This window comes from Phoenix dactylifera, chromosome 7 (genome assembly GCF_009389715.1).
Source record: "Phoenix dactylifera cultivar Barhee BC4 chromosome 7, palm_55x_up_171113_PBpolish2nd_filt_p, whole genome shotgun sequence".
Lineage (NCBI taxonomy): Eukaryota > Viridiplantae > Streptophyta > Magnoliopsida > Arecales > Arecaceae > Phoenix > Phoenix dactylifera.
In genome coordinates, this window is record NC_052398.1 from 1850051 (window position 1) to 1862885 (window position 12835).

Here is a 12835-nt window from a genome sequence, read left to right on the forward strand (position 1 = left end):
ATTCTGCTAAGAAAGAAAAATGAACTTAACTGATACTTTTTACAAGATAAAGGCCAGAATGAACCACCCGTTCATTGTCATACCTTATGCTAGAATACATTAGAGAAAGCCTAGCAATTATTTTTGTTGAAAATAAATTACTAAGATGGTTTTGGCTTATCCTGTGTTAGATCTAAGAGTTAAATAATTGGGTTGGTTGAAATTTGTTTGGTAAGTGACAATACAAAGAGAATGAGACTACGTAGATGGAAGCTGTGAACGTATAGTTTTTTTTGTTATGGTGGACATCAGTTTTAATTTAAATGAATGGAGAATAATTGCTGATTTGGACCTAAATAACTTGGATGAAAATTGCCAGTGTTACAGACATAATCTAAGTTGGAAATTTGAAGACTGAAGATACCATTATAGCATAAGACGGGCTTAACATACATGAGATTGTTAATGTGGATGTATGAAGTATAAAGGATAGATTTATCGAGGACTACAACAAAGGATGGTCCGGGGTAGTATAAAAGTGGAAAGCAAGTGGATACCATTTAAGATGGCTTGGCCATGTATACTGTAGGCTGGAGATGATTCTGAGGAAGGGGTAATAGATGCATGTTAAATAGGTAAGAAAGGTGATGTGTAGAAGTAGAACTGTAGAAGGGATTAAATGCTTATTTTGCGAGCATGACCTTAGATGGAAAAGTTGATATTGTAGGATCTGTAATGCTCAGCCTGAAAATAGTTGGGATAACGCTTTTGTTCATGTTTATGGGAGTTTTGTTAAGTTGGGATAATGATCTTTTTTTCTCCTTCAGCACTCTTATATTCCTATGCCTCATTTGTTCAATTCCTAAAGTGGATATAAGGATTCAATCTTGTCTTGTACAAATGAATATGAAGCCTTAAGAGTACTCTGTTGATTTGGTTGTACCTTCAGTATGTGGATACTTTATGACACCTGTAACAGGTAAAGCTTAGGTTTTAGTCACATGGCTAATTTATCTCATCTATGCAACAGAACAAGTTTACAACTCCTCGTACGGATGCTAATTCTGGAATTTGTTTGAGCCAATTTGTTGAGATATTAATTCTGGAATCCATGCAATATGTTTTACAATATGCTTTATTTTTTATTCAAGTACATGGCAAGCAAGCATGTTTTTTTCTTCTTCTATGGTTCGAGTGTTGCTTTCCTGGATTTTATCAATAGAAGTTACCTATCTTCATGTTATACGCCTTCCTTTTACTCAAACTTCCAAATTAAGTTGCATCTTCTTTTGATTACATTAAGGTATGTGTCACTTTTCTCATAGTCAATTATTAAAATTGGTGCATTGATTTGGAATTGCTGACTATGCCAGCATTTTGATTTGTGGAAAACTTACCATCTTCTTATATTGGAAGCCATTTCATGGCTCACTCCTGCAGTATGGACGACAATTTCGATACACTCCTTACAAAGGTTTTTATGGGAATGATTCATTTTCTTATACAATATCTGATATAAATAATAATGTGGCTACTGGCACAGCTTTCATTTCTGTTCTTTGCAAACCACCTCAATTTGTTTCTGTACCTGATCGGTTGCATGTAACTGAAGATGTCATAAGCCCGAAATTCGGGTAAGTCTCCTTATAAAAAGTTCAGTTCTCTATGGGATTATTATTATGTACACTTGCCTTGAGCACTTTTTTTTCTTTCTAACATTCACGCTGTATCTTTTTCCACTAAGTGGCTGTTTGTTTGCCTGCATTTGGGCCTCAGACACTGCAACCCAGTTGCAGGCGTGCATGTGTATGGTTGGCTGCAACTGGACTAGATATAGGCAACTAAGTTTGCACCCTAAGGTCCTTTTGCTGCATCCAAAGATGCAGCCAAAAATGTCCTCAAACTAAGATGCGGGCTCTACTTGCAGGCTTGAAGGTTACCACCATCTCCCTTTCCATCCAATAAACATATAATAATATTACTATATTATATAATTATAATATATTATAATAATAATAATTATCATATAAAGATATAGAAATATAGATAATTAATTATTAAAACAAATCAATATCAGAATTTTATGAATTGATATTTTATTTTAATATGAATTACATTATATATTATATTGTATGGTATCATATTTTATTATATTATGTTAAATTATATATTATATGATAATATTTTACTATATTATACTACACTATATCATATTATATTTTATTATATTATATTATGATAAGGTATTATTGTTTTTATAATACATTATATTTATTATAACCAAATATAATATATAATAATACCATAATATTTATAATAAAATATCTTAATAATTATATTATTATAATAATACATTATAATAATCTCAGTGGACATAATCTTACCATGTCAGTTGCAGGGTGATCACACCCTCTCCACATTTAACAATCAAAAATAGGAACTCCAGTTGCAGTGTCAGACAAGCAAGCCAAGTAAACACTTGCAATACAAATGCAGATTTTTAGTTGCAGCTGCAACTAGAAATGCAGGCAACCAGCAGTCCCTAAATGGGTTTCTTACACCTGTTTTTGGTGATCATAAACTCTGTTCTGTGGCAGTGGCTTTCCTGGGTTTGAAATTATGTACTCAGACATGAAGGAAAATATCTCTGTTACAATAAGAGCACAGTTTGGAACAGTCTTTCTTGCGCCAATGCCGATGCAACTTCACCAGCCATTGGAAAATATACTTTCAGTGTGTAAGGGTGGTAGAGCTGGGAAGGATTTAATATTAGCAGGCCATGTTGAAATACTTAACTATGCTCTACAACTGATCCAGTATCTTGGGTATTGTGCACAGAATTTTATTTTGTTTGAACTTATCTACATAGAAACGGAAAGATGTTTATATTTTTGGTTTAAATCCTAATTTCGACAATTGACTATTGCAATACCCAATTATAGAATTTTATATCCCTATTTATGAGTTTTTTTTCTTCAGATGCATGACACTGACCTATTTTATGAGGTACCAATGACTTTATGTGTTCAGAGAATTATTTTCTACTTTAGATGGTACCAATTATAGAATTTTATATCCCTATTTATGAGTTTTTTTCCTTGGGATGCATGGTACTGACCTATTTTGTGAGGACCCGTGTGGGCGTGTGTTTAGTCCCACATCGGTTATTCGCTGGGTAGATCTTGGTTACTTATACAGGATCAAGGAACCCAAACAATAACTTCCGGCTAACCATTTTGGATGAGGTTCTGGGTTGTTACAAATGGTATCAGAGCGGACTCGGCCCATAACTTATGTAGACTAGGGGACACTGCAGCACGGATCCATTGGGATTGACCACGGACCGATCGTGGTGTTTATGATTAGATTTGAATGGATTTGAACCCTTAGCCTGACGAGGACGTCAGGGCTTGAATGGGGGGAGTATGTGAGGATCCGTGCGGGCGTGTGTTTAGTCCCACATCGGTTATTCGCTGGGTAGATCCTGCGTACTTATACAGGATCAAGGAACCCAAACAATAACTTCCGGCTAGCCATTTTGGGTGAGGTCTTGGGTTGTTACATATTTTATGAGGTACAAATGAGTTTGTGTTCAGAGAATTATTTTCTACTTTAGATGGATTGCTCTTCTTTGACTAAGGTAAAGGATCTTCACAGCTGTTAAAGTTAAGAGTTTATAGTTCTTTCAAAAGCTCAAATATATGTTAATTTTACTAGAAACTTATAGAAATGTTCGTTAGTGATATATTTACATCTTCTATGCTTTGGAATTTGCCATACTCGAGCTGTGAAGAAAAAACCTTTTTATTGTCAATCAAATGACTTTCCTTTAATATTGAAGCTTAGTGGGGACGATAACAACACAATATTCTCTTTGTAAGCTTGTTTAATTTTCAGTTGCATGATCCAGAATGAAGAGAGATGTGAGTAGTCATGGATTTTATCCCCTCAATCTCATGGATTTTCACTGAGACGGGCTAATCACTCCTTTCTCCACTCCATTCAATAGTGCCAAACACATGATGTTTGTGAATTTTGGTTGAACATGCTTCTCAGTTTTTACTATAACTTGAAATATTATCTTAAGGCTCAGGTTATAACCACGTTGTGTCGCATCTAGGTATGACCTGTTAGATTATTTTCATATCCATGCTCCATTTCAAGGGAATGGTATGGTTCATGCTCCATTTCCAAGGAATTGGGCATGTTTTGGACTTGCTTACGGGATGTATGACCGTTAAATTTATTTAGTTTAAAACAAACACTAGTAGATGGCATTTGTCTTTTTATAATGCACTATTTTTCTAACCAGATTGAATTTTACATGGATCATCTTCCCTTACATTCCTATTCTCTATTCTTCTTTTCTCTTCCAGTTTGCTTTTCATCTTCCTCCTCTATTCTTTGGCTTTAACCATCCTCTAAGTGTTGTGTGACCAAGTAGAGCAATTTTGATTAAAATGATTGCATAGGGATCCAATCATGTTTCTTATAAGGATTTTGATTGCTCTGCTTAGAAACAAAAGGGTTTGGTGTATAGAGTAACATCACTAACTAAGTATGATTGGCAATGAACTTTCTTTCTCTCCTTTTGCATTGGGACACCCTTTTCATCATTACTCCTGATTAATCTTTAGGGTCAGAGGAGTACACTTTGTATGAGCTGCATAAAAATTGGTCCCTTTCTTAATAATGTAGCCACTGGTTAATCCTAGTGCATTTACAGCATGGTTGATTTCTTCTGGCTTCGTTACTTCCCTTTTCTGTTGATTTGTTGAAAAGTATCTATTTATTTTTTGTGCAGAAATGATAATTTCTATGGACATGATATCATAAATTTATATGCCATGAATAAAAATGGAATACAAGATGCTCATGTGCCAGTTTTTGTTGAGCCTGTCAATGATCCCCCAATTATAAATGCTCCAAAGTTTATATTTTTGGGGAAGAAAGAAGCAACGAATGGGTTACAGATTTTTGACAAGCAAAGAGATTTGTTTGAATTCTCAATTTCCGACTCGGATATTTTCAATTTCCCTGGTATGTTTCTGAATCTAAATGATTAAAAGGTTGTTAAGTTTCAACAGAAAAATCCCAATAATATTGAAATTAAAAAATCTTTTTGGCAAATTTTAGTTAATTGCTTGATGAATAAGTAAATTTTGTAAAAGTATTCCTTAAAATAGTACCTCACTAACTCCTAAATATATATGTCCTGGCTGAGGTTCCTATCAAATCCTACAGGATAACAACAGCATGGTTGATTTACTCTCATGTGCTGTTCCTTGCGTTCATCGATTAATGTTCTTGCAACATGATTTGTAACCATAGTTGGTTGTTAATTAATGATTATCATGTGACTGTATTTCATACAAGCAAATTATGGGTAAATGAATCAACAGTTCAAGACTTCAAATGTTAGTTATCCAACATACCTCAATCTTGTTATGAGGACATCATCTTAAGTTCCAGACTGAGGATCAATTGCATTTATGCTTACGCATGAAAATCTAGTCCATCACTATAGCCTTCACCTAGCTATTGTTCCAAGTTTCAACTACATTCTAATCAGCATTGTAGGTTCCCATGACCCCACTTCTACTTTCTATCTTCTGTGTGGCTTTTTTCATTCAGTCCGTCATATTTAACTTCCAAGATCTTGCTATTCTTATCTCAGAGAGCTTAAATTTTTGGGAGTAGGGACAACAATTCAGAATATAACTGTTGTGCTGCTGGTAAAATTATGTTTATTGACGTGATAGTAGAGCACTTACATGCTTGGCTTGTTTGTGACATTCAGAATATGAGAGCATATAATTTCATGTTGATCTGGATTTCAGGCAACAAGTCCCACTTTGTGTACACATTCTCCTTGGAAGTAAATGATGGAATTCTATCAACAAGTCTTCCAGTTAATCTGATTGATACTGCCGAACTGAAGACTACTAGCAGCAACCAGTGGGAGCCCCTTCAGACATTCGTGACTATTTCTAATCATTTTGTTCTTAAAGGAAAAGGAGTTAGATTTTGTGGTACTATGGGGAATTGCAATAATGCCATGCAGCATCTGTTTTATCAAGTAAGTTTACTGTCATTTTGTTGCCAAATTCTCATTTTCAGTAGCATATGATATCCACTTTTTGTTATTTGCAAACAATAGTCATATAGGTGAGATTTTTCTTGCAGTATTTGAACTTCAAACCATCATGTTGTGTTAAACAGCAAACTTTACATGTATGCGAAAAAGCTGACTTTAGTAGTGCCAAATCTAAACTGTCTTCCAAAATTGAACTTATTGTCCGCTGCGCCTTGCTTCTTTTATCAATTATATATATTGGTATGGCACTCCTTCAACCAATTCACTATTGGTGGGAGTGCTCACATGACACTAATTTGTTCATGATCATCGTCAAAGGTCTCTCTTTTAACTGTAGCCATTGGGTGGATAAAAATTAATAGACCCAAAAAAATGTGAAATCAACAGTCATGGAACACATTCGAAATCAAGATTGAGAAGTGGTATAATTTTTTTTGTTGTGAGTGTTTTTTGAAATAAACAGGTAATGGGACAAAAGGATATCTTGACTCCACCTGAAGACAAATTTATTGCACAACATGCTCAAATATCCTAGTGGAAGTGGGGAGTAGAGAAAATTCTGGAAACATCATGTATAGTGATGATCCAATGACTATGCTAGACAGCATAAGACTCACGAGAAAGCTAGTCATAAGGATAGCTTGACACAAGATCATTCCTAATCACATGCATATGTAGCATAGTCCTAGAGTCCTTTGTCATTGAATCTAGAAATGACATGTTTGACTAGCAACCTCAAACATATAGAGTAACCTTTTGAAGCAGAGGTAGTGGTGCTATAACTCCTGAAGATCTTTTTATTTGCGCCAACTATAGGTTTTAACATCAATAGAAGACTTCTCAAGTAATATCTTAAAAGTAGTTCTGCTTTAGCTAAGCATAATGCTTAGCTATTGGAGTCTCTGACCATAGGTATCCCACTTGCTCTATAATTTTTTGTTCCAGCTATCGCTGTGTTTTTGACTTTTCCCAGCCCCTCTTCCATCCGTTCCTATTTTTGTATAGTTTGTCAAAGTCAACCTTGAGTCATAGGTATATTTTTTACTGTTGTCAATTTTTGAGTTACTATACTATCAAACTTTTAATTTAAAGGGGCTAGATATTTTTTATTATTGTATTGTGATATCTTTTGTTGATGTATTACATTATACTTACACTTCAAAGGCATTCCATATCCTAAGTTCTTTTGGGCTTCACTTCCTCATTTTTGGGCTTCAATATTCTTCCACAATCTCCCAATTCAAAGACGAGGCATGCTAGGAAACCATGCTTACGCTCCCCATGGCCCTCTATCATGCCTCGGATAACCGATACACATCAATCACTGTGATTTCCACCCCCCCACCCCTTTTTTAGTATTATTATTTTGGCAGTAACATAGATCATCATGTTCTCCATCTCCATTTCTCCTTCATCCAAACAGAGCTGCAGCCTACAAGCGGTAGAAATTGGAGCCCAAATGCTTCAAATAGCTCCCACCCTCAATGTAGCTGGGCCATGTGAGCTGCCTCTCTGCATTAAGAGATGACATAGAAGCCGAGATGGCTTGGGAGAAGGCCAATGGCAGATCGAATAAGACAAAGTTACAAGAGGGACAACCATCCAAGAAACTTTGAGGAGTTTCTTCACATCTTAATTAACCTAACTATTTAGAACCAAAAAGCAACAAATTAATCCATAAAAGAAGAGAAAAATGTCTCCAGTGCTCATGGAAGGTTAAAACATAGCAAGTCAAAGTAGCATAAAACCAAAATAAATTACAAACCCACCAAGAATAACTAGAAAAAACTTGACAAATTAATTAAACAAAGATGGCAGTCCTTGAAAAATCACATTTAGCACAAATCTTGAAATTCTTCATCCTCTCAACTAGCTCTTAGTTCATCAAATTATTTAAAAAAAGAAGCTCCAAACAATGAGATTATGAGGCAAAATATCCTTTGATCGCACTCACACCGCACACATGTGAACACATTGGAGGGACAGGGCCTTCTTGTGCCTTTTTTTTTTGGTTTGCTGAGTATTGCGGCTGGATTAAAAGGGACACACAACTAAAGTGAGTCCAAGGTTGAAGAGTTTGGTGGAGGCATATTAGATCACTTTGCTTCTTTTTTTCTTTCCCTTTTTATTGTTGTAAAGGGGTCGCCACTACCGTTTGGAATACCTTAGGCCTCTCACTTATGGTTTATGTTGGTTCATTGGATGACGAATTTTGTGGGTCTACTAGAAAGAGACAGAAGAATGGGGAAGGAGATAAAGGGAAGAGAGAGGATGAGGAATGTGGTAATATGAATTGGGACAAGCAGAATGGGCCATCGGTAGAGGGATTAAAGTGGGCAAAGAAAGCAAGAAAGGATTCCAACAAGAGGGTCAGATTAGAGGTATATTGGGCCTATTTAATTGAGTAACCAGAAAAGGCCTATACTCTCTTTTATTCATGATTTTCTGGCTCATGGAAATCAATATTATGGCATGGGACTTGATTGTGAGAAAGTTGGATGTGGCAACCTTGTGAGGAACTATGTAGGCATGTGTTTGGTCCTACATTAGTTGTGTACTGGGGAGATCTTGGATACTTAAATAGGGCCAAGGACTCCAAATTATAATTTGTAGCTAGTCTTTTTGGGTGAAGTATCAAAGTGGGCCTAATCCACGAATGTGTGACTATGGGATATTCAAGCATAGGCATTAGGGCTGACCAAAAGTTGGTTGCGCGGTGTTTGTGATTGGACCCTTCTCCTAGCGAGGATGCTAAGGCTTAGACAATGAAAATATTTGAGGACCTGCACGAGCGTGTATTTAGACCCACACTAGTTGTGCACTAGGGAAGTCTTAGGTATTTAAGTAGACTAAAGACCCCAAGTAGTAACTTCTTGGCTAGCTTTTTTGGTAAGATCTTAGGTTGCTACAAATGGTATTAAAGTGGGCTCAATCCACAGCCTATTTGTCATTAAGGGATAATATAACCCAGGCCTTTTTGGAACTGACCAGGAGGTTATGGTGTTTGTGATTGATTAGACCCTTGCTGTGATGAGGGTTCTAGGACTTGATCGAGGGGAGTGTGTGCGGACCCCTGCATGCTGTGTTTAGTTCCAAATTGTTTGTGCATTAGGGAGACCATGGGTACTCAAATAGGGCCAAGGACCCCAAATTATAACTTCTTGCTAGCCTTTGTGGGTGGCGTCCTAGGTTGTTACAATTTCCTCTTCAATCCAATAAAAGTAAGTATGGTGCTTGTATGCTAAACTTTCTGCAAGGTTCTTATAAGGACACGCCCTTCTTATGTATGTAGATACATAATTCTGAGGTTTTAAATGCCATGTTCCAGTGCCATCCATGCTTGGCACTGACATCATACTTGATGCATCATGCTCGTGCTTGGCATGCACTAGTATACGTGGACATAGAGCTTTTCTCTAGCATGGTGCATGCCAGGTGGCATGGATCGAGATGGTTGTCACTTTATTCCTTGTATTTTCTTGTGAACATGCTTCAGTGAAAAGAATATGTATTAGGCATCTACCATATCTTGTTTCCTTTGATTCCAAGTATATAGGAAAGGCTTGTCATTATCGGTTATTTTATCTTGATTTACAGATTGGAATTTAACTTATGAAGACATAGAATATCTTCTTTTTTCAATTCCACATGTTAATGTCATGCTTAATCTTTCTCACGAAAAAGAGATTATGAGAGACCCATCTTTTTTCTCAAAAGGGGAAAACATTGGAATCATCATGTGAGTGATGTAGTGGCGATCTCTTATTGACTTAACCTTAAATTTCATGATTTTATTTTGTGATCACAGTCAGGCTTCAATATCCTATCTGAAAGCAGTTATGGCTCTATTGTCGTGGTAACTAAAGCCTTAGAGTACCGGGTTGTATTGGAAATGCCAAGATGTATTTTTGCTCACCATTTTGCTCCTTAGTTTTTCCATGTATATGGAAGTAAGCATATCATGTTTAACTCATTAAATCCACAAAAATTAAGAAGACTATTCTTCTATGCAGGGTGGGAACCATGATGACATATTGACTGTGACTGTAAATGATATGGGGAATTATGGGTGTTATCCAGATTGTACAGAGATGATGTCGTCGCCACTTTACAGCGAGGTTACAGTAAATCTTATTAGAAGAAGGCCAGTTAATTCAATGACAGCTCTTTGTAAGTCTTATTAATATTTGTGCTTATTGATTATTTAATTTCACATAATCTTTCTGCCAAAAACCTAGTTACCACGATGACTCCAGCTCTGAAACTCCACCAACCATCCCCTTCCTCATCCTCTCCTCCCTCCACATCCTTTTTTATTGCTTTTCTATGTACTAATCTTTCTTTTGATATGTCGCAGTGCTTAGATCAGCAATAATTATTGAGATTATTATGATGCTTCTCCTTGGTGGGGTGCTTCTGCTTTTTATCTGTAAATGTATGAAAGCTCTTTACAGGAAAAGAAGTGATTGTGTTGATGATGTAAGAACTACCAAAGAGGACAATATTGACCACCAAACTGTGAGTGTTCCTTGGTTTCCCATATCTACTTCGACTGAAGTCAACTGCCCTCATGGTGTGGACTTGTGTAATGACATGGATTTGTTATAATTCATTACAAAGTAAAGAATTTATCTGAGCTGTTATGTAAAAATTTACCTCCTACAATTTCTTTCTTTAAATTCTAGAGTACACTTTACTTGCCATAATTTTTTCCACATGTTTATCTCTTATTTTGATTTGTAGAACTAGTATTCTCTATGTTTAAATTTTATACCAGATTAGGAAATTTGGAAAGAGTGTAGCTCTTAGCTTCTATACCAGATTGTGATTAGTTTGTGAACATCATGCAGATGAATGTTGCATCATCCCAGAACGCAACGTGTTTTGAAGGACGTTCCAGCCCCTTCTCTCTCAAAAGCCAGCATTTGACTTTTCGTCAACGGTATTTGTTTCTTAGCATCAGCATTTTTATCTTGTTTAAGTTGAACCAAGTGAGCTTGAAATGTTGATCTAATGCCAATCTGTCATTGGGATCTGAAGTACCGGTGCCATGCCAATTTAGCTTATTAGGTCACATGGTCATCGAGATACAGCCTATGCACTGTAGCCCATAGCGTTTTGTGACTTACTGGCAAATCTACTTTTGATTCTCTATTAACCAATAATATGAGGCAATTAATATGGTTAAGTCAAAGTGTTATGAAGTCCAGGCAAAACATGGTACCCGTATAAAATTCTTTCCCTCCTTAGCAAGATGCGAATTTCTTGTTTTTTCTTTGGCGCATTATCATATGCTGCACGATCTCAGCATTCCTTTTCAAGACTCAGCATTTTTTATGTTGGCTGGAACTTCTTGCATGGAAAACTAACTGACATCAAGCACCAGAAATGGGCAAGGTAGTTCGAACATAATCCTCTTTAGATCGGCCGCTTCCTAAGGGGGCCTTGAATTGAACGCCTTGCCGCTTAAATGGTCCTTCGCTTTTTGGCATTCAGGAAGTTTTGGGCGATGCATCGTGACGTGTCAATTCAATTGAATGGACGGACTGACTAGCAAGTGCAGTTTTCATGGGAGATGCCTCCACGTAGCAGTGGATCTATTGTAGAGTTGGGCACTGGGCCGGGCCGCCCACGGCCCAGCACGAAGCGGGCCGTGCCTGGCACGGCCCGCCCGCTACAGTGCCGGGCCGTGCCTGGCACGGCCCATTTGAGAGGGCCATGCTGGGTCACAGGGTACTGGCCCGCGGGCCTGGGCCGGCACGGCCCGGTCTAGGCCCGCGGGCCAGCCCGGCACGGCCCATAAGGGCCTGGGCCGGGCTGGCCCGCGGGCCTGGCACGGTCCGGGCCTGGGCCCGGCCCGGCCCGATAAAAATTAATGCTTCATAAATTTTTTTAATAAATTAATAAATATTGAAAACTAAGGATTTATGAATATAAAGCCACCATTGGTGGGGGGTTTGGCATAGACCCCTACCAGTTTATTAATTTAAATCAAAATGGTACATGAAGGGAGGTTTGGACTTTGGTCTGACCTCCAGAATACAATAAGAAAGGGCCGAGGTTTGGACCTTGGTCTGACCTCCAGAATACAATAAAAATGTACAATTATAAAAAATTAAGAAATCTTACTAATCATCAGTGATTCAGTGAATCAGTATTCACTCTTCAGTCTTCAATCTTCAATCTTCAGTCTTCAGTAGTGTTTGTATCATCATCATCAGAGGATGTTGTATTATGTCCACCTTTATCTTGAAGTCTTGCCTCAGCATCCAACCAATTTTTGAAGTAGAGAAGCATCTCCACCGTTTCGCCCGTCATCCTACTTCTCTTTTCGTCAAGAACACGCCGACCTGCACTAAAAGCGGATTCCGATGCTACCGTGGACATCGGCACAGCTAAAATATCGCGTGCAATTGCAGACATAACAGGATATTGATTTCTAACACTCTTCCACCAAGATAATACATCTAGATTCTCTATTTGATTTTCATCATATGCAGAATGAAGATTATTTCGTAAATAAAATTCTAGTTCACTACTTAAAGATGAAGAAGATGAAGAGGAACTTGAAGCATGTGTGTGTCTTCTCTGTGCAATGAATGAAAAAATAGATGACGAACGAGAACTACTAGAAGAAGAAATAGAGGTTTGTATTTGTGTTCTAGATCCACGAATTTTTTCATTATATATAGCATAAATATCATAAAGAAGTTGTTTTACCTCATCTTTAGCAGATTCAGAATCTTGATTCATATTTTC

The 12835-nt window shown here is 37.1% G+C and overlaps 1 protein-coding gene across 2 annotated transcripts in view; it reads left to right on the forward strand.

Moving 5' to 3' along the window:
- LOC103710484 (protein GAMETE EXPRESSED 2) overlaps positions 1–12835 on the forward strand; it is a 31862-nt gene that overhangs the window by 16609 nt on the left and 2418 nt on the right. For both annotated transcript variants that reach the window (XM_026805945.2, XM_039127892.1), the window contains 7 exons: positions 1396–1613; positions 2577–2804; positions 4784–5019; positions 5820–6058; positions 10090–10246; positions 10434–10594; positions 10927–11018. In XM_026805945.2, the coding sequence (XP_026661746.2) occupies positions 1396–1613; positions 2577–2804; positions 4784–5019; positions 5820–6058; positions 10090–10246; positions 10434–10594; positions 10927–11018 (1331 nt within the window). The remainder of the gene's footprint in view (positions 1–1395; positions 1614–2576; positions 2805–4783; positions 5020–5819; positions 6059–10089; positions 10247–10433; positions 10595–10926; positions 11019–12835) is intronic.